Raw genomic sequence first — 23,052 nt, forward strand, 5'->3', positions numbered from 1 at the left:
CCTCAGTTTCCCCAGGGCGCCCCCAGCCCCTGGGCACCCGGGCACAAGCGGTGCCAGGGTGCGGGTGCCAGGGTGTCCCCCGTCCCCCCCGTCCCCCCGGACTTTGAGCCGCGGTCGAGGCTGAGCCCCGCGAACTCGTGACACCCACGGGCCAAAATGTCCCCAAACGGGGTGAAACCCCCCAAAACCGCGCCTTTCGCAGCCCGATGTTGGTCCGCCCTCACCTCCCACCCGCCCCTTATTATGGTTTGGGGCACGAAAATCTGTCCAAGCCCCTTTTTCCGGCGTTCTGCTACCCCGTCATTTGCTGGCTCCGGGCAGCCGGCGCGGCCGGGCTTCGGCTTCGGGGGAGCGGCGGGGGATGGAAAGGCCAAATTCCTCCTGGTGCTGCTGGGGAAAGAGGCCCCGCACGGGAAACACTCCCGGAGCCGTGTGAAACCCCTTAAAATCTGATAGCTCCCTAAAAAACTCTAACCCCCTTAAAAAAACCCTCTTTAACCCATTTAAATGCCCTTACAAACTCCTCCTTAACCTATTTAAACCCCTGTTAAACTCCTAAAGCTCCCCACTTTTAAAACACTCTTAACCCCCCTAAAAATCCCTAATAAACCCGTTAAAGAACATTAAGCATCCCCAAAAATAACTTAAAACCCCTTTAAAGCCCCTAACTCCCCTTACAAACCCTGATAACTCCTTAAAAACCTTAAAACGCCTAAAACTTTAAAGCTCCTTAACTACCCTTTAATGCCCCCCAAACCCTTCAAAAATCCTTAAAACACCTTAAAAAAAACCCTTTAAAACCCTCTTTAAATCCTTTAAATTTCTTTAAAAATGCCCTTAAAACCCCTAAAGTCCAGGGGAAACCCTCTCTCTTTGCCCCCCAAATTCCCTCAATCTCTACGAACCAGTGGGAAAACACAATATTCTAGAAAACCAAAAAGCACATATTTTTTATTCAAAACCCCACAAAAATCCCCATAAAATCCATGAAAAAAGGGGGGTGAAAAAGCATCCCAGTTTTTTTGTTTTTTAATTTCCCCCTTTTTTTTCTCTCAGAGTTGACATGACCTTTAAATCCTCACAATAAATATACAAAAATAAAATAAATTAGGTTAAAAAATACAAGGCAACACTGGCAGATCAGCATTAAAGGGAAACAAAACCACCCAAAAACCCGGTGGGAGAGGAATAAATAGGGAGAAAAAAAAGCAAAAATAAATCAGTTTTGGGACTGAGCCCTTTTTTTCTTGAAATGTGGGGGGAAAATAAGAAGAAAAATCCCCTCCCCCAGCTCCAAACAAGCTTGAAATTCCATTGTTTTGGGGGGAGGGAAGGGGCAGCACCCGTTTCATCCCCAGGTGGGGGGACAACATCAATAACACTATAAAAAAACCCTTAATAATTACAGAAATAATAAATAAAGCCCTCGGGGAGGAGGGGGGTCTTCATGTGGTGTTCTGGGGGTCTGTGGTCAGCCCGGGGCGCCCCCAGCCCCCGCCTGCTCCTGCAGCCCCAGCAGGCTGTAGGCAATGCGCTTCTGGTGGCCCGGCAGCCGCACCCCGATCCGCCTGATGTCCCTGGGAAACAACGGGAAAAGAGTCGGGATTGCTGCAGCCACGGGCCCGGGATGGGGCTGGGAGGGGCTGCATGGCCACACCCTGGGCTTGGGGGTCACCAGGAGAGCGGCCCTGGGTGGGGATGGAGGGGTGGGCACGGCTCATCCCAAGGGATGGATGGAGAGATGGATGGATGGATGGATGGACATGGCTCATCCTGAGAGATGGACAGACTGACATGGCTCATCCCGAGGGATGGATGGGTGGGTGGGTGGATGGATGGATGGATGGACATGGCTCATCTGGATGGATGGATGGATGGATGGATGGATGAGCATGGCTCATCTGGATGGATGGATGGATGGATGGATGGATGGATGGATGGGCATGGCTCATCCCGAGGGATCGATGGATGGATGGATGGATGGATGGATGGATGGGCATGGCTCATCCTGAGAGATGGACAGACTGACATGGCTCATCCCGAGGGATGGATGGGTGGGTGGATGGATGGATGGATGGATGGATGGATGGGCATGGCTCATCCCAAGGGATAGATGGGTGGATGGATGGGTGGATGGATGGATGGATGGATGGATGGAGGGAGGGATGGGCATGGCTCATCCTGAGAGATGGACAGACTGACATGGCTCATCCCGAGGGATGGATGAACACAGCACATCTCAAGGGACAGATGGACAGACACAGCTCATCCCAGCCTCTCTGGCCAAGGAACATCTAATTTTATCCCATCCCTCGGGCCGCCAAGGCCATGGAAGTGGTTTCCGTTCCCAGCACATCCCTGTCCCACGGGAGCTGGAGGGGGGATGGGGACAGTGTGGGGACAGCGTGGGACAAGGGGACAGCACAGGGACAGGGACTCACTCGCTGGTCATCTGCAGGACCTTCTCGATGGTGCTGTAGCCCGAGGCCATGAAGGTCTCAGTGTACTGGGGCATGCGGATGGACTCGAGCCACTCGGGCACCGAGCGGAACGGGACGCCCTCGGAGCCGCTGCTGCTGGGCAGCCGGATGGACACCCTGCAGGGACAGACAGCACATGAGGCAAAAGCAGGAAGATGCAGAAACAGTGGCACAGAAATGCAAGGCTGGAAAAATGATACAGGAAGGAAACGATGCAAAAAATGGAGGGATGTAAAAAAAAATAATGCGAAAATGGAAGGTGTGAAAAAACAATGTGAAAATGGGAAGGTGTAAAAAACTTGAAGCACTTTTTGCACCATTGCTGTGCAAAAAACCAGCACAGAAAGGTGAGGACACAAAAATATTGCAGAAATGAAACAATGTAAAAAATGATGCAGGAATGGAAAGGTGCAAAAAAGGTGCAGGAATGAAAGGGTGGAAAATAGAGTTGCGAAAATGGAAGGATGGAAAAATAACACAGGCTTTAAAAGATGCAAAAAACAATATGAAAAGGGAAACACGAAAAATTCTGCAGAAATGGAAAGGTGAAAAAAATAATGCAAAAAACTGGAAGGATGCAAAAATAGTGCAGAAATGAACTGATGCAAAAAATGATATGAAAGTGGAAGGTTAAAACAATGATCCAGAAATGGAAGGATGGAAAAATAATGCAGAAATGGAAAGATGCCAAAAAATAAATGCAAAAATGAGATAATTAAATGATGATGCAGAAAATTAAATGATACAAGAAGTGGAAATATGAAAATGGGGAAATAGCAAAAAAAAAAAAAAAAGCAGAAATGGACATGCCAAAAGCAACGTGAATGCAGAGATGCAAAACCCAACCCAAAACAGCTCCACGAGAGTGCAAAAAATGATGCACAAAATGCAAAGATGAAAACAAAATGATACAAAAACCGATAGAAGATGCAGAAATGTGCAAGAACCAGAGAATCCCAGACTGGTTTGGTTGGAAGGGACCTTAAAGCCCACCCTACTCCCCCCTGCCATGGCAGGGACACCTTCCCCTGTCCCTGGCTGTTCCAGCCGGGTCTTGGGCACTGCCAGGGATCCAGGGACAGCCACAGCTGCTCTGGGCCACTGCCCCCCTCCCTCTTCGTGCCCCCCACCCCATCCTGGGTCCCTGCACGCACCGGGGGTCGAAATCTGCCAGTGCCTTGAGGGACTCGGGGGCACGGATGAGCTTGTCCAGGATGCTGACGATGTCGGCGAATTTGGGGCGCCGGCAGCGCTCCTGCTGCCAGCACTGCATCATCAGCTGGTAGATGGCTGAGGGGCAGTCCAGCGGCGCCGGGAGGCGGAAGCCCTCGTTGATGGCCTTCATCACCTGCGAGGAGGAGGAGGAGAGTCAGGGGTGGTCCCCCCAGAAAAAGTGTTTGTTCACAGAAATCCAGAGTGGTTTGGGTCCTTAAAGCTCATCTCATTCCCTGCCCTGGGCAGGGAAACCTTCCAGTATCCCAGGCTGATCCCAGCCTTGTCCCACCCGGCCTTGAATGTGTCCCACAGCACTGGTGATGGTGGAGGGGGCACTCACCTCGTGGTTGGAGAGCTCCCAGTAGGGCCGCTCGCCGTAGGACATCACCTCCCACATGACGATGCCGTAGCTCCAGACGTCGCTGGCCGAGGTGAACTTGCGGTAGGAGATGGCTTCGGGTGCTGTCCAACGGATCGGGATCTTCCCTCCCTGCAGCAACACTGGGGTCAGCCCTGCACCCCCAAAAAGCCACTTCACCCTGATCAACCACCCCAACACGGCCGTGATGGACGATCACCCACCTTGGACAACCACCCCTCACCTTGGCCAGCCACCCCCCGGCCGCCGCCCCACCGCAGCGACACTCACGCTGGTGGTGTAGGTGGCTTCAGGGTCATCTTCCAGCACCCTTGAGAGCCCAAAATCAGACACTTTGCACACCAGGTTGCTGTTCACCAGGATGTTCCTGGCAGCCAGGTCCCGATGGACGTAATTCATGTTGGCCAAGTACTTCATGCCGGCGGCGATGCCCCTCAACATCCCCACCAGCTGGATGATGCCAAATTCGCCCTCTTTTTCCTGGGAAAAGGGGAGAATCCAGCCTGGATCCACCTGTTGTCCCACCTCCCATGGTGGGTGTTGGAGGTTCCATCACCCTGTGCCACCTACCCGCAGGAATTTATCCAGTGCCCCATTCTCCATGTACTCTGTGATGATCATGAAGGGCTTGTCTGTACAAAAAAAAAAAGACCCCAAAATAGGTAAAAACTCAAAAAAAAAAATCCCTCCAAGCCTCCCCAAAAAAGTCACCCCACTAAAATCTCTAAACCTTTCACAAGCCCTCCCAAAATCCTTAAACTCCCAAATACCCAATGTCCCTCAAAAACACCCAACCCCCCAAAACAACCCCAACCCCTTGAAAATAACAAAAATCCCCAAACACCCCTAAAACCCCTCCCAATCATCTCCAAAAACCCCTGACCCCCAACTCCCCAAAAAATCACCTCTGTTAAACATTCGCAAAACAACAAAGTTACAACTCCCTCACAGACCCCAGTCCAGCAGCCAAACTCCCAATAAAACTCCCCCAACTCCTCCAAAAATCTTCTAAACTCCCCATAAACCCTCCCAAAAAAACCTGAATTCCCTCCCCAAAAAGTTCCTCAACCTCATCCCCTGAAAAGACCCAACTCCCCCAAATTCCCCTTTGTGCCTTTGCTCAAAACACCCTGTTTTTATATCGCTATTTTTGGGGTGTTTTGCTGGGAAATTGGGGTGGTTGTTTTGGGGGTCACAGGACATAGAGGCCACTCACACTTGGAGACGACGCCCTCGAGGCGGATGATGTTGTGGTGGCAGAACTGTCCCATGATGGTGGCCTCGCTCAGGAAGTCCACGCGCTGCTTCTCCGTGTACCCCACCTTGAGCGTCTTGATGGCCACCGGCACCTCCTTCCTGCCACGCTTCAGGGTGCCCCTGTACACCTCCCCGAATTCACCTGCTCCAAAAGACGTGGTGCACGCTTAGCCCCCTGCCCCACCTCGATTTTGGGGTGTCTCTAGGGGCACAAAGCCACGCACCAGCTCCGATGACCTTCTGGCGGGTGATAAAGGACGGAGGGATCTCGGTGGTGAACTTGAGCATGGCTTGGTTCGGGTCTTCGTAGGTGTGGGGGTCAACGTAGGTCTTGAGGGGCTTCAGCTGGTCTGGGGGTGTCAAGGAGGGGGTCAGCACCCCTGTCACCCCCCTGCCATCCCCGTTGTCCTCACTGTCCCACGGCTTACCTGACTTGGAGAAGTAGACGTCCTCAGCGGATTGGCGTGGCCGTGACCTCCTCCTCCTGTGGAAAAACAGCATTTTGTTCCCAAAGACCCTCCCTCGCCCATATTTGCCACTGGGACAATGACATTTTGGGGTTTTTTGGGGGTCCCAGGGGAATTTTTCCCCTTACCGCCGGAGGATGCAGAGGAGAGCAGTCAGGATCCCGACGACAAAGACGACGCCGGCAACGCTGCCGGTGATGACAGCGGTCGATGCCACGGCCTCGGAACCTGTGGGGACCGTCCAGGTGAGCCCTGTGCCCCCTGGAGCCCCCAGCCCTCACTTCCAACACCCCTGGAGCCCCCAGCCCTCACTTCCAACACCCCTGGAGCCCCCAGCCCTCATTTCCAACACCCCTGGAGACCCCAGCCCTCATTCCTGACACTCCTGGAGCCCCCAGCCCTCACTTCCAACACCCCTGGAGCCCCCATCCCTCATTCCTGACACCCCTGGAGCCCCCAGCCCTCATTTCCAACACCCCTGGAGCCCCCACCCCTCACTCCTGGCACCGCTGGCCCCCCTCACCCTCGGGCAGGGTCTCGAACTCGTGCTGGGGGCTGAAGGCCCCGTGGCCGTCGGCGGTGAGAGCCTGGACCCGAACCACGTAGGCGGTGGCTGGGGACAGCTTGGGCAGGGTGACAGAGGTGCCCTCGCAGCGCAGCACCGAGTAGCTGTTCTCGTCCACCTGGGGACACGGCAGGGTGACACTGGGGTGACACGCAGGGAGGAGCGGCGTGGGTGGGGCAAAGATGGAGGTGACGTGGGGGAGGTGACATGGATGGGGCACGGACGGAGGTGACAGGGATGGGGACAAGGATGGAGGTAGCATGCATGGGGGGCTGATGTGGATTAGGGCAAGGATGGAGGGATGATGTGGATGGAGATTGCATTGATAGAAGTGACACAGCTGGGGGCAAGGATGGAGGTGACACAGATGGAGGTGACACGGATGGAGGGGTGGGTTTGGGGGTGTCAGGCTGTGTCACCTTCTTGCTGTAGGTGACCTCATACTTCCAGACCCGACTCTGCTGCCGCGGTGGCACCGTCCAGGACAGGACCAGGCTGGTGGCAGTCCGCCCATCCAGGCTCACCGATGTCACCCGGGGGGGCTCTGCCGTGGGAACACATAGGGATGTCACTGAAGTGTCCCCGGGGGGTCAAGGGACATCATGGAGAGATGGGAAAATCGCAGAGGCATCCCCATGGGGGACAGGGACACCACAGATTTATGTGTCCCCACCACGGAGGGAAGGCGTAGGAGCTGCCAGTGTCCCCTCACCCGTCTGGTTGACGCTGATGGTGGCGCTGGCCACGCTGCGCTGGTGGCTGTAGGGGGACACTCCGTTCCGGGCCTCCACGGTGAAGGTGTAGTTGACGTGCGGCTCCAGGTCGGTGACAGTGACCTCTGTCCCCGTGAGCCCCCGGGAGGGCTGTGAGAACCTGACAGCCCCGTCGCAGGGCCGGCACTCGCCGCTCTCGGGCCAGCACTGCTCGCAGGTGACGCTGTAGGTGACGTCCTCGCGGCCACCGGGGTCGGCGGGGGGGGCCCAGCGCAGCTGCACCGCGGCCCCCAAGCCCAGGGCTGTGACAGCCTGGGGGGGCGAGGGGGGACCTGCGGGGGACACGAGGCAGGGTCAGGGGACAGTGAGGTGACGCCGCAGTGTCCCCCCCCCGGAGGTGACTTACGGGTGCAGGGATGCTCCGGGGGGTCCTCAGGGGCCCGGAAAAATCCGTCCTCGCACGGGCAGGCGGCGGCGGCGGCCGGGGCGGGCAGGGTGTGGGGGGGACAGGGCTGGCAGCCCCCCGAGGACACCGCGGCCTTGAAGGTGCCGGGGGGACAAGCTGGGGGGGACACACACAAAGGGACACCGGTGAGATCCCAAATCCTGCTCCCCATCTGTGGGATCAGCACCTGGCAGATGGGGAGGGAAGCACCCCCCAAGCACCTAGAGAGGAGTTTAGGGGGGTTCACCTCATTTCACAGCTTCTTCATTATTGGGGAGCCCCCCTAAACCACCCTCTTCCAGGCTGAGTCCTGCTGCACTCACTGCATGAGTGATGCTGCAGGGGAATGATCCAGGATGGGGAATTTTCCAACATCTCCTTTCTCCAACTCAAATGGGTAACTTTAGTGTGTTCAATCTTATTTTGCAGCTTCAACTTTGTTGAGATCCCCCCAGCCCATCCTTCACCTGTCTGAGCTCTCCCACACTCACTACACTGGTGATGCTGAAAGATGAGGATCCAGGGCTGGGAATTGTGAGGCCAAACCCCCACCCCGCCGCGGGCACGCTCCAAGCTCACCCCTCGGTTAGCCCGGCCCGTACCTTGACAGGTGTCTCCCAGGCTCTGGAAGCCGGCGCGGCACAGGCACTCCCCGATGGGCACGAGCCACTCGCCGTCGGCGTTGCAGTGCAGGGCGGGCGCCTGCTCGGCCACCGCCTCGGCCACGCACGAGCCCCGCACCTCGGCCAGGGTCTGCGAGTCCGGCCCGGCCACGGTCTCGGGGAAGCGCGCCATGCCCCGCACCACGGCCGGGCAGCGCTTGTAGTAGACGCGCACGGAGAGCAGCGCCACGCAGGCGCCCAGGTCCTGGAAGGCCAGGTAGAAACCCTTCCTGCGCAGCGGCCCCACCGAGCGCACCTCCACGTTGAGCTTCACGTTGCGGGCGGCGAAATCCTCCTGCACGGTGATCTCGTCCGGAGCGATGGTGTCGATCTTCCTGAACTGCCGCTTCTGGAAGTTGGTGCCGTAATCCACGTCAGACTCGGCGTAGTAGAGGTTGAAGGTCTCCTTGCAGGAGCCGCCGCCGGCCGTGGGGAAGCTGTTGCAGTCGCGCACGGTGAACTGCAGCTCGATGAAGATGCGCTGGGCCACCCCGCGGTAGATCCAGTTGGTGCGCAGCCAGTTCTCCTGCTCGCCCTCCAGGACGTTGCACACCGAGTACATGTAGATCAGGGAGTCGTTGAGGACGTTCTGCAGCTGGTCCCACTGTCCCCGGAGACAGAAATGGGGCTATGGAGGGGAACCGTGTCCTCATCTCCTTCCCCGTCCCCATCCCCACGGAGGCCCCCAGACACATCCCAGAGGTCTCCAGCACCATGGATATCCCCATGTCCATCCCCATGGGCATTCCTGGTTCCATGGAGGGCCTCAGCAAAATTCCAGTGGAGATCTCCAACCCCAGGGGTGTCCCTGTCCCCATGCCCAAGGAGATCCTCATGACTGTGGGATGTTCCTGTGGAGGTCCCTCCCTATGGATGCTCCTGTCCCCATGGGTGTCCCTGTCCCCATTCCCATGGATGCCCCCAGGCCCATCCCCATGGAGATATCCCCATTCCCCATCCCCGTGGAGGTCCTCATCCCTGTTGCTGTGAAGGTGCCAAAGATGTCCTTGTCCCCATTCCCCATGAGAGGTCCCCATTCCCCATCCCAGTGCTGGCCAGATGCCGGGTCCGGGGGTGCTCACCCCTTTTCCGTAGGGATGGGTGAGCCAGCCCAGCTCCCCGTGTGCCTTGGCGAAGTCCAGCAGCACCACTGTGGGAGAGGAGAGAGGACAGGGATGTCAGGAGATGCCACCAGGACCCACGGGTGGCTCCAGGACTTGCAGGCAGCACAAAAACACCCCTTTGGTTCTTGAATGTCCCCCAGGAGCCACAGACAGCCCTATGGAAGTCCCCAGAATGTGCAAACACTCCTGGGATCCACAGACATCCCTCAAATTCATGGATGTCCTGGGCACCCACAGATATCCCTGGGACCCATGGAAGCCATCAGGACCCATGGATATCTCTGGAACCTCTGCATCCATCCCTGGGACCCAGAGATATCCCACCAGGATCTCTGGATGTCCTGGGGAATAAATATCCCAGGAACCCACAGATGCCAGGAGATTCCTTGGATGTCCTCAAGACCCCTGGATACCCCAGGACTCACGATGCCCCCATTCCCACAGATGTCCCCAAGAGCCACAGATGTCCCCAGGATCTCCAAACAGTCCCGGGCCCCAGAGATGTCCCCTGGACCCACGGATGCCCCCGTTCCCGGCAGGTTCCGCTGGGAGAAGCCCCCCGGGGCCGCCCCCGGAGGCGGGGAAGCCGCGGGCCCGGCGGGACCTGCCCTGGCACGCCGAGGGCGGTGGCCGGATCCAGGGCCGGGAGAGGAAGAGGAGGAAGAGGAGGCCGGGCAGGGAGCGGGGCCCCCCCGGTGAATCACCCCCCAGGAATGCGCCGGGTTCAGCGGCGCGATGGGTCCGGCACACGCGGCAATTTCGGGAGCCGCGGCCCCCCAGCTCCCACGGCGGAGCGCGGACCGGCTCGCGGCGTGTCCCGAGAGGGACGAGGCTGGGGGGGACCCCAAAAGCTGCCGGAGGGGACAGGGGTGGCTGCACCGTCCCCCCCGCGCCGTGCCCGGGTCAGGAAGGATGCTGGGGCGGATATCCCGGTTTTCCTGAGGCTGGAAATCCCCCCCGCGAGCCTCCGGAGAGCGGAAAGCGGCAGGAGCCGGAGCCGGAGCCGGAGCGGGCGGGGGTTCCCTGACCGTGGCTCTGGGGACACTCCCGGGGCTGGGGCTGCTCCAGGGGCGCAGCACCCGCGGGAGCGCCGGGACAGCGCCGGGGCCGCACCCCCGTCCCGGAGTCACCTGTGTCACCCACCGCCACCATCATCAAATTCTCCGTCGCCTTCGTCACCCGGCCACGGCCGCCACCACCTCCAGTGCCACCGTGAACGTGGCCACCAACCCCCGCGCCACCCCCGCGCTCCGGAGCCGCATCCCCGTCCCATTCCCGGCTGCATCCCTCGTCCCTGTCCCCCGCCCTGCCCTAACCCCGTCCCGATCCAGTCTCTGTCTGATCCGAATCCAATCCCATCCCCAAAGTGAACCCAAATCCCACCTCCTCCTCTCCCATTCCTGTCCCCATCCCAATATCACCCCCATCTCAGCCTTAATGAGAATCCCACTCCCAAAATGAATCCCATTCCCTCCCCATCCTCATCTCAACCTTGTCCCCTCCTCAATCCCAATCTGAACCCCAGTCATAATCCCAAAACGGATCCCATCCCAATCCTGCTCCATTCCCTCCTCCTTAACCCCCTCCCCACCTCAGCTCACCCCAAATCCCACTGGATCTCACCGGGGGGAACCAATCTCCCCACATCCCACCTCTCTCCCTCCACTTTCCCTTTCCGCCCACGCACTTTTAAAACCCCCAAATCCCAGTACTCCCTCCTGGGAAACTGCACTTTGGGAACACACCCCAAACCACACAGCTGCCAGGGGGTGATCCCCTCTGCTGTTCCCCCAGCACTTCCAAAAACCCTCCTTTTAGGGCTTTTTTACCCCATTTCTAGTTTTAAGGGAGTATTTTCCATCCCAGACTCTGATTTTTTTTGCATTTGAGGCTGGATTCTTCCACTTTACCCTCAAAAGTGACAGATTAAACCCATCTGACAGACTTCATAGAAACTTAATCTTAAAAAAATTCAATCTATACACAAAAAAAGCGAATTTCCCCCTTTTCTTTTGCTCAGCCTTCCCAAACTAAGCCCCAAAATCACTGGGGGAAGGGTTGAGAGGTGGAGGCCGAGACGCTGCTTGTTTTTTCCCAGCAAATTTTTTGGGATTTTCCTGACATTGTTTTCCAGCTCTCCAGCCGGATCCTACCCGGCCCTGCACCACCCATGGGAAGCAGTCCATTTTAAGGTGATTTTCCCCTTTCTGGCGGTGGGGGAGTTTAATCCTCCCCACCCTCACCCCTCTGCGAGCCTCTTTTGGGGGCTCCGGCAGGATCCAACCCCGGCACATCAGTCGGACGCTCGGCATGGGAAAAGTTGCCCCAAACTCTCAGTTTTCCTCTTATTTGAGCTTTTTTCCTCCCCATTTAAATTATTTTCTCCTCTGTTCTAGTTCTTCCCCAATTTTAGCTTTCCCCTCCCTGTATTTTTAAACCCCCATCCCCTTAGTTTAACTTTCAGCCCTAATTTAACTTTCTTCCTTTTAAATTAAACTTCTCCACCCTCATTTCAACTTTTCCCCTAATTTTAACCTTTTCTCTTCAAAAATGCGCTCCGGCACCTGCGGTATCCCCACCGCACCCCAGACTGTGGGAGGAAGGTGGAACTCAGAGCACCCTTTACCCTCGGAGCGCTCCCCGCGCTTCCCAACTCCTCAGCTCCCCACAAACCACCCGAATTTACCCCAAAACCACCCCACCCTCGGGGCTGCCCATAATCAATGAGTTTTGGGGTGCTCCCCCACCAAAAAAAAGTTGGGGTCTCACCTTCCTCGGCGGTCAGGGGGCTGAGGGCGGTGAGGAGGAGGAGGGTGAGGGCCGGCAGGGTGCCCGCCATGGCCGGGCGGTTTTGGGGGTCCCGGGCGCGCCCCACGAGCGGCGGCCCCGCGGGGAGTGCGGGGGGTGTGGGGTGCGGGGCTGCGCGCCCGCTCCTGTTCATTCATGCCCCGCTGACGTCACCGGCCACGCCCGCTCTTAAAGGAGCAGGAGCCGCTCCCAGTACGCACCAGTACGGCACTGGGAGGGCGCGCGCCCGAGGGTGGGACGCGGCCGGGTGGAGGGGCGGGGGGTGTGGGAGCCCCCCAAGGTGGGGCACGGCCCTGGGGGCGGTTCGGGGGTCCCGGAGCCCCGGGGGGACCCCCCGGACCCAGCTCCGAAGGGGCGAACGCGACCCCCTCCCGCCCCCTCCTCTTTCATTCATGAATCGGCGTGGGAAGGGCGGGGGGGCAGCAGCCAATGGCTGCAGGGGGCGGGGCCACGCGGTTACTACCGGCCACGCCCCCCGCCCACCAGTCCGGTACTGGGGGCTTGGGGGGGACCGGTGTGGGGGGGGGGGCTGCCCGGCCCCCTCGGGCCCCAGCGCCCCAAAATCCTCAGCACCACCGTGCTCATGATCCCGCAGCACCCCAAACCCCATCACTCACAGTACCCCAAATCCTGCATCACCCACAGCACCCTAAATCCCACAGCACCACATATCCTGCATCACTCACAGCACCCCAAAGCCCACAGCACCCCAAACCCCATCACCCACAGCACCCCAAATCCTGCAGATCCCCAAATCCCATCACTCACAGCATCCCAAATCCTGCATCACCCACAGCTCCACAAAGCCCGCAGCACCCCAAATCCCATCACCCACAGCACCCCAAATCCCGCAGCACCCCAAACCCCGGATCATCCGTTGCACCCCAAATCCCACAGTGCCCTAATCCCATAAATTCCAGCGCCTCAAATCCCACAGCACTCTGAATGCTGCACCCCTGTTCGCATAATCCCTCTGCAGCCAAATCCCCCAACAGCCACAGCACCCAAGTCCCCGAGGACCCACAACACCCCAAATCTGCCAATAGGACCAGCACACCCATTCCATGATCCCAGTGAACCCCAAATCCCCCAGGATCTGCAGCACCCCCATCCCCAGGATCCCAGTGCACCCCATACCTCCCAGCACCCCAAATCCTGCAGCACCCACCTCCTGATGATCCCATTGCATTACCCCTAGCACCCCCAAATCTTCACTACCCCAGCACCCCAAATCCCCAGTATCCCACTCACCCCAGACCCCCCAGATCCCCCATCCCCCGAATCGGACAAGTCAGGCCACCAGGGAAATTTTTCATAGAAAATCACTGATTTTAGCAAAAAAGCACCTTTACCCCTCCCAGCCCCCAAACCCGCCCCGAGAGGGGGTTCATGTCGGGGTGTCCCCCGTGTCTCCCGGGGTGACGCCGACGGTCACTTGGTCGCGCCGCCAGAGCCCCTCGACCAGGGCGTCCAGCACGGGGGCGACCCGGGCCAGCCCCGCCCGCGCCCCGCCGGCCCCCGCGGTCCCCCCCACCCGCAGCACCCGCAGCCCCCACGCCCCCTCGAAGGCCCGCACGTCCCCCTCCGTCACGGCCGCGTGTGGGGCCAGGTCGAATCTGGGGTGGGGAGGGGGCAAAGGGTCAAGGGAAAGCGCAACGCCCTGGAAAATCCCCCCAAAACCACCCAAGATTCACGGGGAACTGTGAACCCATGCGTGTAACGAGGTGGGAGTGTTCTCTGCCTGCCCAGGGACTGAGTGGTTTAAAATCTGGGGGTGCAAACCTGATTGTGGGGGTACAAAGGGTCAAAGGAGACACCAACACCCCGAAAAATTCCCCAAAAAACACCTACAGAGAAATGGGAACTGTGAGTCCATTGGTGTCACGAAGTGCTGTATGTTCTCAGCCTGCTGAGATACCAAACGCTGAGAATCTGGGGGTGCAAACCCATTTTGGGGCGATGGGGGGCCAGGGCAAAGGGTCAAGGAACACCTAAAAAACCGCAAAACCCCGATAAAATCAGGAGTCGGGAATCCATCGGTGTAACGAGGTGTGCCCATTCTCAGCCCCGGCCGAGCGCTGAGAGCCCCGGGGGTGCGATCCCCCCGCCACCGGGTGACTTTACCACCCCCAAAAGGGGACCCCAAAAGGATACTTGGTGCCCACGACCATCCTGACGAGGTCGCGGTCCCCGGGGCCCAGCACACGGCCCATGAGCGCCGGCAGCTCCTCGAAGGACGCGCGGTCCGTGAAGGAGAACAGGAACAGGGCGGCGTCCGCCTCCTCCTTACAGGCCTGGGGACGGGGACACCCCTCACTGCGGGCTCCTGGAGCTGTCCCACCCCCCGAAACGCGTCCCCCGCTCACGGGCAGCAGGTGCTCGAACTTCCTGAGCGCTCCGTCCCCGCAGTCCCAGAGGTGCAGCTGGAACAGGACGGGGCGGCCGCTGGCGCGGGGCTTGGCCGGCCAGAACAGCGTGGTGGCCTCGATCCCTGCGGGGACACGCGGGACTGTCACCCCCGGGCTCCCCAGGCCGTACCCAGGGTGTCCTGGTGGCCTCGATCCCTGCGGGGACATGCGGGACTGTCACCCCCAGACCCCCCGGGCCATACCCAGGGTATCCTGGTGGCCTCGATCCCTGCGGGGACACGCGGGACTGTCACCCCCGGGCTCCCCAGGCCGTACCCAGGGTGTCCTGGTGGCCTCGATCCCTGCGGGGACATGCGGGACTGTCACCCCCAGACCCCCCGGGCCATACCCAGGGTATCCTGGTGGCCTCGATCCCTGCGGGGACACGCGGGACTGTCACCCCCGGGCTCCCCAGGCCGTACCCAGGGTGTCCTGGTGGCCTCGATCCCTGCGGGGACACGCGGGACTGTCACCCCCAGACCCCCCGGGCCATACCCAGGGTATCCTGGTGGCCTCGATCATTGCGGGGACACGCGGGACTGTCACCTCCGGACCCCCCAGGCCGTACCCAGGGTGTCCTGGTGGCCTCGATCCCTGCGGGGACACGCGGGACTGTCACCTCCGGACCCCCCAGGCCGTACCCAGGGTCTCGTGGTGGGCGGGGGGTGCGGGGGTCCCCCCCAGCCAGGCCACCAGCGCCGTCTTCCCGACGCCGCTTTTCCCGGCCAGGAAGAGTTTGTAGGTGACAGTGGGGACAGCCAGGGCGGGCGGCAGCGCCGGGCGCTCCAGCAGACCTGGGGAGGGAGCTCAGGGTGATTCTGGGGGGCTCAGACCCCGGTTTGGGGGCGCAGGGGGGGCACCCACCGAACACTCTCCGCTGATTCTTGTGCAGGATGGAGTCCAGGTAGGGGCGGCCGGCGGGGGACAGGAGCCAGCCCGGCTCCAGCGCCGGGTCCTGCTCTGCCATGGGCCCCCGAACCTGGGGGACAGGGAAGAGCCCCCGTCCCCCGTGGGGTCACTGCATCCCGCAGCTTTGGGGTCCCCTTCTGACCCCGCCCCAGGGTCCCTAAATCCTCCATCGCGTCCCTAAAACACCCCCCGTGTCCCAGCATCCTCCCATGGGGTCCCTGACCCCTCTCTGGGGTTCCTGTGCCCCTCTGGGGTGCCACCGCCCTCCCATGGGTTCCCTGCCCCTCTCCGGCTCCCGTGCCCCACTTTGGGGTCCCTGCCCCCCCTCAGTGTCCCACCATCCCCTCAGGGTGTCCCTCACGGAGGCCCTGCACTCCCTTACGGGGTATCTGCGACCCCCACGGGGTCTGTGCTCCCCCCAATCGACTCCGTGCCCCCACTACATTCCAAAGGGGGAGAACCCAGCCCCTGTGCCCCTCCCCGCACCGGCTGCCCCCCAAATCCGCCCATGCGGTGTCCCCCACACCAATTTTCCCGCGCGGGCCCTTTAAGACGCGGCCCCGCCGCTCACCTGAGGCCGCTTCCGCCTCCCCGTGACGTCACGAGGCGGGCGGGGCGCTACCGAGACCACGCCCAGCCGCAGCTGCGCGTGCGCGGGCGCGTTGAGCGGACCGGCGGTGACCCCATCCCAAACTGCTGGCACCAGATTTGGGGTCCCCAGCTGCCACTTTCTCCAGGCTTTGAAGCCCTCTTCCCTAATCACTGGCACCGGAATGCTTTGGGGTCAGCATCTCCCACACTGGCGGGACTTGGGGTCCCAATTTCCAGCCCCAGCAGGCTCTAGGATCCCTATCCCCAATTCCCATCTCCCAACAGGCTGTGGGATCTCCAGTTCCCAGGACTGGCAAGATTTGGGATCCTCACTTCCAGCCCCAACCGGCTTTGGGGTCCCTTTCCAAAATTTCCAGCCCAAACAGGTTTTGGGGTTCACAATTCCCGGCGCTGGGATGCTTTGGCATCCCCAATAACCATCTCCAGCAGTGTTGGGATCCCCATTCCCAATTTCCATCCCTAAGAGGGTTTGGTGTCTCCAGTTCCCAGTGCTGACAGGCTTTGGGCTCCCCATCCCTAATTCCCAACCCTAGCAGGATCTGGAGTCCAGGATTTTCAGCACAGGCAGGCCCTGGGCTCCCCATCCCCAGTTCCCAGGCCTGGCAGGTTTTGGGGTCCCCATCCCAAACAGTGTTTAGGATCCCTGAATTCCCAGATCCAGTAGGCTTAGGGATTCCCAGTTTCCAAGCCCAACAGGCTTTGGGGTCCCCATCCCCAATTTCTGGCTCCAAGAGGCTTCAGTGTCCCAAATTCCCTGTGTCCCACTTTGCCTCCCTCCGATGCTCCAACATCCCCTGGCACAAATATTTCCCCTTTCCTACCCCAAAAGACCCCAAATCCCCCCTTTCACCCCTAAACTTGTGGGGAGCACAGCAGGAACTTCCCTTCCACGTCATTCCCACCCCACCCCTCCCCAAAAGCACCAATCATCCGTTTCTTTTCCTTTTTATTTGTTAAACCACTAAAAATTCGTCGGGAAGGGGGGGAGGGACCCCCATGAACCCCCCCAAATGTACACAAGATTTTAAATATCACCGGAATCGCTTCCCATTGCTGTGCTGGGCCTGGGAATGACGGCGGGGGGACACCTGAGTCGCGGGGGGACACCTCGCTCACAGCACCAGCAGCTCCCGCGGGATTCGGGGCAGGGATCCCAGTTCGGGCTGTCTCTGAACCACACACAACACGCGTTTCCCGCGGGGATCCCGGGGGCGGTGCAGGGTGTAAACGCTGGCAGAGCGCCCTCGAGGGATGCTCTGCGGGGAGAAGGGCATCATGGCACCGTCCATCCCAGGGTTTGACTCTTTTTTTTGGGGGGGATGGATGACAAAAAACATGCAAAGGGAACGTGGGAATCGATGCCGAAGGCTCGACTGCCTTCCCCATGGCCACGCTTGGAGAAGGAATATTCCACAGGTGCTCCTGAGGTCTGGGGTTTTTCTGGGAGAATAACTGCGTTTTGCTTTCCCTTAGGACAAATCAAATCGTTCTGGGACGAATGGGAGAGGTGGGATTCGACGAGGGATTTATTTACAGAGGTGGAAATGCCGCGGGTGAAGCAAATCCCTCCCCATTCCCACGCGGCTGGGATGGGATTTAAGGCTCCGACCGGCAAAAGGCTCAGTGGGAATGGACAACAAAGACTCAGGGAAGAAGGGACCACGTCATGGCACTGCCGGCATGGGGAGGGCTCCCTGTTTTAGGGTGCTGGAGGTTGTTGACCAAAACCTGTCAGAATCCGCCCCGTTTTCTCCCCCTCTCGAGGAGACAGGGAAGGAGGGGTGATGTCCCAGAAGGACGCACAGGTTCAATCCCTTCGGATTTGGATTTAATCTTTGCGGAAGGAGGCACGTGCAAAGATGAGGTCAAGTTACTGCATCGAGGCTGCCCTCAGATTTACCAATATATGTCCTTTTCCCTGGAAAACCCACCCTGCTCCCAGGCTCCAAGGGGCTGCTTTGGCCTTGAAAGGGTTTGGGCCATCGAAAGAAATGAAACCTTTCAGTCTAGAAGGGAACTGGCAGCCAAATATCTCAGTTTTGGGGGAATACTGGGATTTTCAGAGTATTTTTTCAGATCAGAGGGGATCAGGAAGATGATCCCGAAGCCTGATCCAGCAGGGCAGGGAGAGGAGGGATGCTAACAATCGAGACTTTTGGCATTTTGACACAAAAAAAAAAGTCCTTTCCTCCTCCTTTTGGTCCTGCCTGGAGGACAGGGACAAGCGGCAGGTGAGAGGCAAAATAAAAAGGCATCGTGTTTGTGTCGAGCAAAGGCTGGCAGCGCTGGGAGATTCCCAGTGGGATATTGCTGTTGTTTTCCTGATGAAGTCGAGCATGGAATTAATCAAGCTAACAGCCTCCTGCCTGCTGGAATTTGGGTTATTCCTATAAAACCACTTCTACTCACAACCCACGAGGAGTTTCAGACAGACCTAGACTCGCAAACACTTGGAAAATAAACCCAAGAAGATCCTGGCTGGCGGAATTCCCTGGCTGCTCACCCCAAATCCTCGGATCCTCGGGTCCTTCCCTGCCTGTAAACACAACTCGCTCGACTGGGGTCTTACTGGGAACTGCCGGGGCAGCGCTGGAGGGTTTGCTTGGACTTTTATTGGTTTCCTGCTCCCTAATTCACAGTTTGAATTGGAACGCCTGCATGTTGGGAAGGGGCTCGGGAAGGAGGAAGAGCCGCGGGGATGGAGGGGACGGGTGGCGGCGGCGGCCGGGGGCCGCATTATCTCTTTGCTCGCACAAAGTACAAGGCATTTGTTTTGGGGTAATATTTGACGTTTTGTTTCTTGTCCATGAGGCCACCAAATATGATCAGCTCCCCTCGGCCTTGCACCACCGTGTGTAAACTGGTCTCGGGCGGCCCCACCACGGAGCTGCTGTTGAACACTTTCCACTTGACTCGACCCTGCTCCTTGGTGTCCTTAATGTCCAGCACGTACATCTGCATGGGCTTGCAGTTCATGCTCTGGTACAGCGGCTTGCCCACGTTCAGCGACTGCGGCGGGTGGTGCCCGAGGCGCCGGGCGATGGGGGGCAGCGAGTGCCCCTCGCCCTGGGCGGCGCCCGGCCGCGCCGAGCCCGGCTCAGCGCCCGGGGACCCCGGGGACGCCGCCAGGGGAGGGCTGAGCGCGGCCGAGGCGGCGGCGGCTTTGGAGGAGAGGGCTTTGACGGCCTCGAGGCTGCGGCGGAGCGCGCCGGGGGACACGGCCCCGGGCAGGGTGCCGGCGGCGTGGGGCGGGGTGTGGATGCCGTTGGTGTGCTCCAGGGGGTTCCGCGTGCCCGCTGTCCTGCCCTCCGCGCCGTCCAGCTGGCACAGGAGGGACGTGGGCTTCTGCTCCCAGCCCAGCTCCACCGAGGCCAGGCGCAGGTCCCTCTGCTCCGGCAGCGAGCCCCGGCGCGGCGCCAGGGCCGGCCCCACCTTGAGGTCGAATCCCTCGGCGGCCGAGGGGGTGCTGGGGGACAAGGCCTGCACGGGGCTGTCCAGGGCCGCTCCGGGTGACACGGTGCCGCCGTTGAGCACCGGGGAGCTGTCCCCTCTGGCCGGGGACAGGCTGCCCTCCCGCGAGCCCGACGGCGTCTGCCGGCGCGGCCGCAGCGTGCCCCAGCGGCCGTTGACGCAGGGAGCCTCGTCCGTGCTCCTGACGGGAGACTGGGAGCGGAATTCCCGCTGCTCAGGCACCAGGGCGGGCGGCGTGGCGCTGATGGGAGACGGGCGCGAGTTGAGGCTGGGGCTCAGCGGGGCCCTCCCGCTGGGAGCTTGGCTGAACACCACCACACACTGTCCCACCTGTGGGGAGAGCAGGGAACACCCGTCAGCAGGGCCTTGGGGCTGGGGAGGAGAGGATGGCATGTTTGCACAGCCCTGTCCCCTGTGTGACACAGCATGGGGACATGGGGACTCACACACACACACAGCCCTGTCCCATGTGTGACACATGGCATGGGGACATGGGGACACACACACACACACAGCTCTGCCCCACATGTGACATATGGCATGGGGACATGGGGACACACAGACACAGCCCTGTCCCACATGTAGCACGTGGCATGGGGACACACACACACACAGCTCTGCCCCACATGTGACCCAGTGGGGCACAGGGACCAATGAATGGTGTTTATAGAGCATTTTGGGCAGGGAATAAAGAGGGAGGGATGTGTGTGAGGGAGCAGGGGCTCTGCTGTGTCCATACCCTGCACGCAGGATGGCACCACAGCTCCGGGGCTCCGTGGTCCTCGTTCTCCACCTTGAGCGGCTGCCACGTCCAGGGGTTGGCCTGCATGTGCAGCAACCAGGCGTCTTTGAACAGCTGGGGAGGGAAGGGTGACACATTCAGGAGTCTGGTCTGGGATTTAGGAGCCCAGGCTGAGATTTAGCCCAGTTTGTTGCTGGGCTCAGCCCATCTGGGCCATGCTGGGAGTGGTGCTCTGCTGCTGCAGACAGAGGATGCTGACCCAGAGCAGGAGCTGATTACCCATGAGTGACACATCCTACTATGGCCATGGATAAACCCCTTCATTCCCGTCTGCTATCCCCATACAAAGTCAGGGCTAATTGTGACAAGCCTCAGTGAACCTAGGAAGCTACTCAGAGAGCGTCTGGGATGATTTTTATTAATTAAAGCAGCTCCAGCAACAGCTAAAGAGCTTCTCTGGAAAATCTACTGGGGGGGGGCCCAGATTTGAGGAACAAAATGCCTCCAGTGTGCAGAGTTCCCCCACCCCAAATCCAACCCCCAAGTGCCAGGAGGATGTAGATGTCTCTGCTCCCCCAGGTACTCACTGCATTGGGACCCCCGCAGCCTCCAAGGATTAAAATGGTCTCGTTGTCTATCACGATCTGGAGGGGACAGAGGAGAGTTTCAGGCTGGGAAGGATTTTTGGCCAGGCCTCCTAGGGCAGACAGAGGCAGGTGCTCCGCTGCACGGGCGGTGCTGGGTTCTGTGCCCCGGGATGAGGAGTGGAGCTGGGATGGAGCCGGTTTTGCTGGGCCCGGGGCAGAGCGGGATGCAGGGCTCATCCCACTCCTTGTCCCAAACCAGTTCCTCTCACCAAGAAGAGCAATTGCCCTTCCCAAAGCACCAGAGACCTGACATCCCTCTGCAAAGGAGGGGAAGATGGAAGGATTGCCTGGGAGGGCAGGTGCTGGCAGCAGTGTCTGATCAGTGCTGCTGGTGGGCGAGAGATCCCTGCGGGCTCCTTTTCCAGGGCATGGAAAGGCACGTTCCAGCATGAGCCATCCGAGCCCTGCTGCCTGCCCTGGTGGGACCAGCCACACCCTGGGAATCACTGACCATCCTGGATGGGGACACCTGCCTCAGGCCAGCCACCAGCTCCCTGCCCTGAGCAGGCACTGCAGGAGCCATGCTCAGAGCAATCCCGAGTCAATCCCGGGATTGGGAGAGCGAAGCAGTCACCAGGGCCCAGAGCCAAACCAGGCTGTGCTGCCTCTCCATTGATCTGAGGTGCCATGGGGCATGAGTGGGGTTAAAGGAGGGATTTGTTCATTAGAGCTCTGAGTCACTGGGGGAGATGGGGGCTGTGCCCACAGGGAGAGGGAGAGGGCCTGGCAGGCAAGGGCTGCACAGGTAACTTGGGGATGAGCCTGTGCAGAGCTGTCTGGAGCTGGGAGTGAGGCTGTGCCTGCTTCTCTGGCTGAGCTCACCTGGGACTGGCCCCCGCGCGGGTGAGGACTGGGCCCGGAGATGCTGGGCTTAGACCAAGCCCACTGCTCCAGATCCAGCACCCAGACATCGTTGCTCCTGCAGGGATGAGACAACATGGGCTGAGGATACAACCAGCGATGTGGAACTTGGGCTTAGGGCTGGGTTTTATGGCAGAGTTGGGATTTTTGCAGGCTAGAGCCTTGGGATTTGCTGCGAGAAGCAAAGGGTGTGCTAAGGCAGCAGGCAGACCCCAAAATCCTGCAAAAAATTCCTCATGGGCGACCCCAAGACCATCCCAACCCCCTCCTGGCTCACGGGGGTGCTCGTTAGACACCCTCACCCTGAACTTACATCTGTCGGGATCCAAGGGAGCCCCCAAAAACAATCATTTTGTCTTCGATGACACAAGAGGAGTGTCCTGCCATGGGAGGGGGGCCGTGGGTGGTCATGATGCAGTTCCACCTGGGAAGAGAGGCAGGAACACATTCCCCAATGAAGGAAAATGTTGGATGAAAGGCCAAACAAAAAATCCCAGTGGCCTGCAAAGTCCTTAAGAACATGTCATGGGGGAAAACCACAGGGAAAACCGCCAAATATCCAAATAGCAATGAAACTAATTAGAAATCCCAATGTGCTAAACATTTTTAAGGCATGACCAAGTCCCATGGCCAAGTTGGGAACATCTCCCCTTTGAATTAAGTTTGCCTCAAATTCTTTCCAAGAGGTTTAATTACAGAGTTGTAACGACACTGCCCAAAGTGCACTGGATAATTGATACTTTGGAGGATGAAAAGTTCTCAGTGCAAGAGAAGCATATCTTCTCTTTGATACAGCATTTTCCTTCTCACACACATGATCAGTGAGAAAGCTGGGTCTAAAATCAGCCAAATGGTGATGTTTAAAGGGAAAATTCCTGCCAGCACCACGGACACTGCTGGATGCTCCAGTCCCGGAGCTGTAAAGGCAGAGGTTGAAATGGAGAAATCTGATTTATCACATCTCCCTGAGGGAGCTGAGTTTTGAATCATCTCTAAATACAAGACCTCCAGCACTTCAGGCTTATCTCAAAACATCTCAGTGCTCCCAGCCAAAGTGATAAGGCATTTTAAACACCCAAGTTTCCCACCTGGATGGGGATGCTCAGGCAGCCTGGAATATTTAGGTACGAGTCCAGAACGATACGGAAGAAACAGCACCCACGAGGTGCTTGGCAGCACCCTGTCCTCAGCTCTGCTGTGCTTGTGTGGCTTTTTTAGTTTCAAAAAGAGCATTAGAGACACACCTGGGAAACCAGGACCACGCACAGCTTCCCAGGCATTCCTCCA

General features: G+C 59.1%; 3 protein-coding genes across 5 annotated transcripts in view; all 3 read right to left on the bottom strand.

Annotated features, from left to right (window-relative positions):
* Positions 1-923: 923 nt before the first annotated feature.
* On the bottom strand, positions 924-12,634 carry EPHA2 (EPH receptor A2). The gene is made up of 17 exons (XM_056507969.1): positions 12,077-12,634; positions 9,266-9,333; positions 8,124-8,787; positions 7,483-7,638; positions 7,076-7,408; positions 6,783-6,907; positions 6,322-6,481; positions 5,927-6,026; positions 5,760-5,815; positions 5,556-5,681; positions 5,291-5,473; positions 4,645-4,706; positions 4,345-4,554; positions 4,036-4,185; positions 3,635-3,828; positions 2,442-2,597; positions 924-1,577 (listed from the first exon to the last, which is right to left on the bottom strand). Exons 1-17 carry the CDS (start codon positions 12,246-12,248, stop codon positions 1,472-1,474), a joined length of 3,021 nt encoding a protein of 1,006 aa, XP_056363944.1. The 5' UTR covers positions 12,249-12,634; the 3' UTR covers positions 924-1,471.
* Positions 12,635-13,464: 830 nt separating this feature from the next.
* Positions 13,465-16,032, bottom strand: CPLANE2 (ciliogenesis and planar polarity effector complex subunit 2). Of its 3 annotated transcripts, XM_056507973.1 has the most exons (6): positions 16,004-16,032; positions 15,388-15,502; positions 15,165-15,317; positions 14,482-14,606; positions 14,270-14,409; positions 13,465-13,731 (listed from the first exon to the last, which is right to left on the bottom strand). In XM_056507973.1, the coding sequence occupies exons 2-6, from the start codon at positions 15,488-15,490 to the stop codon at positions 13,503-13,505; spliced, it is 750 nt and encodes a 249-aa protein (XP_056363948.1). In that variant the 5' UTR covers positions 15,491-15,502; positions 16,004-16,032; the 3' UTR covers positions 13,465-13,502. The 3 variants fall into 3 exon arrangements, with proteins under 3 accessions (XP_056363948.1, XP_056363947.1, XP_056363949.1); XM_056507972.1 differs by lacking the exon at positions 16,004-16,032 and having other exon boundaries at positions 14,270-14,606; positions 15,388-15,645; XM_056507974.1 differs by lacking the exons at positions 15,165-15,317; positions 16,004-16,032 and having other exon boundaries at positions 14,270-14,606; positions 15,388-15,651.
* A 2,602-nt stretch (positions 16,033-18,634) lies between these two features.
* Positions 18,635-23,052, bottom strand: part of FBXO42 (F-box protein 42) — a 46,452-nt gene continuing 42,034 nt past the window's right edge. The window contains exons 6-10 of the mRNA XM_056508246.1: positions 22,079-22,189; positions 21,727-21,823; positions 20,845-20,901; positions 20,255-20,371; positions 18,635-19,845 (exon numbers count right to left, since the gene is read on the bottom strand). Coding sequence (XP_056364221.1) covers positions 18,781-19,845; positions 20,255-20,371; positions 20,845-20,901; positions 21,727-21,823; positions 22,079-22,189 — 1,447 coding nt within the window. The 3' untranslated portion in view covers positions 18,635-18,780. The remainder of the gene's footprint in view (positions 19,846-20,254; positions 20,372-20,844; positions 20,902-21,726; positions 21,824-22,078; positions 22,190-23,052) is intronic.

Source organism: Oenanthe melanoleuca, chromosome 21, assembly GCF_029582105.1.
Source record: "Oenanthe melanoleuca isolate GR-GAL-2019-014 chromosome 21, OMel1.0, whole genome shotgun sequence".
Lineage (NCBI taxonomy): Eukaryota > Metazoa > Chordata > Aves > Passeriformes > Muscicapidae > Oenanthe > Oenanthe melanoleuca.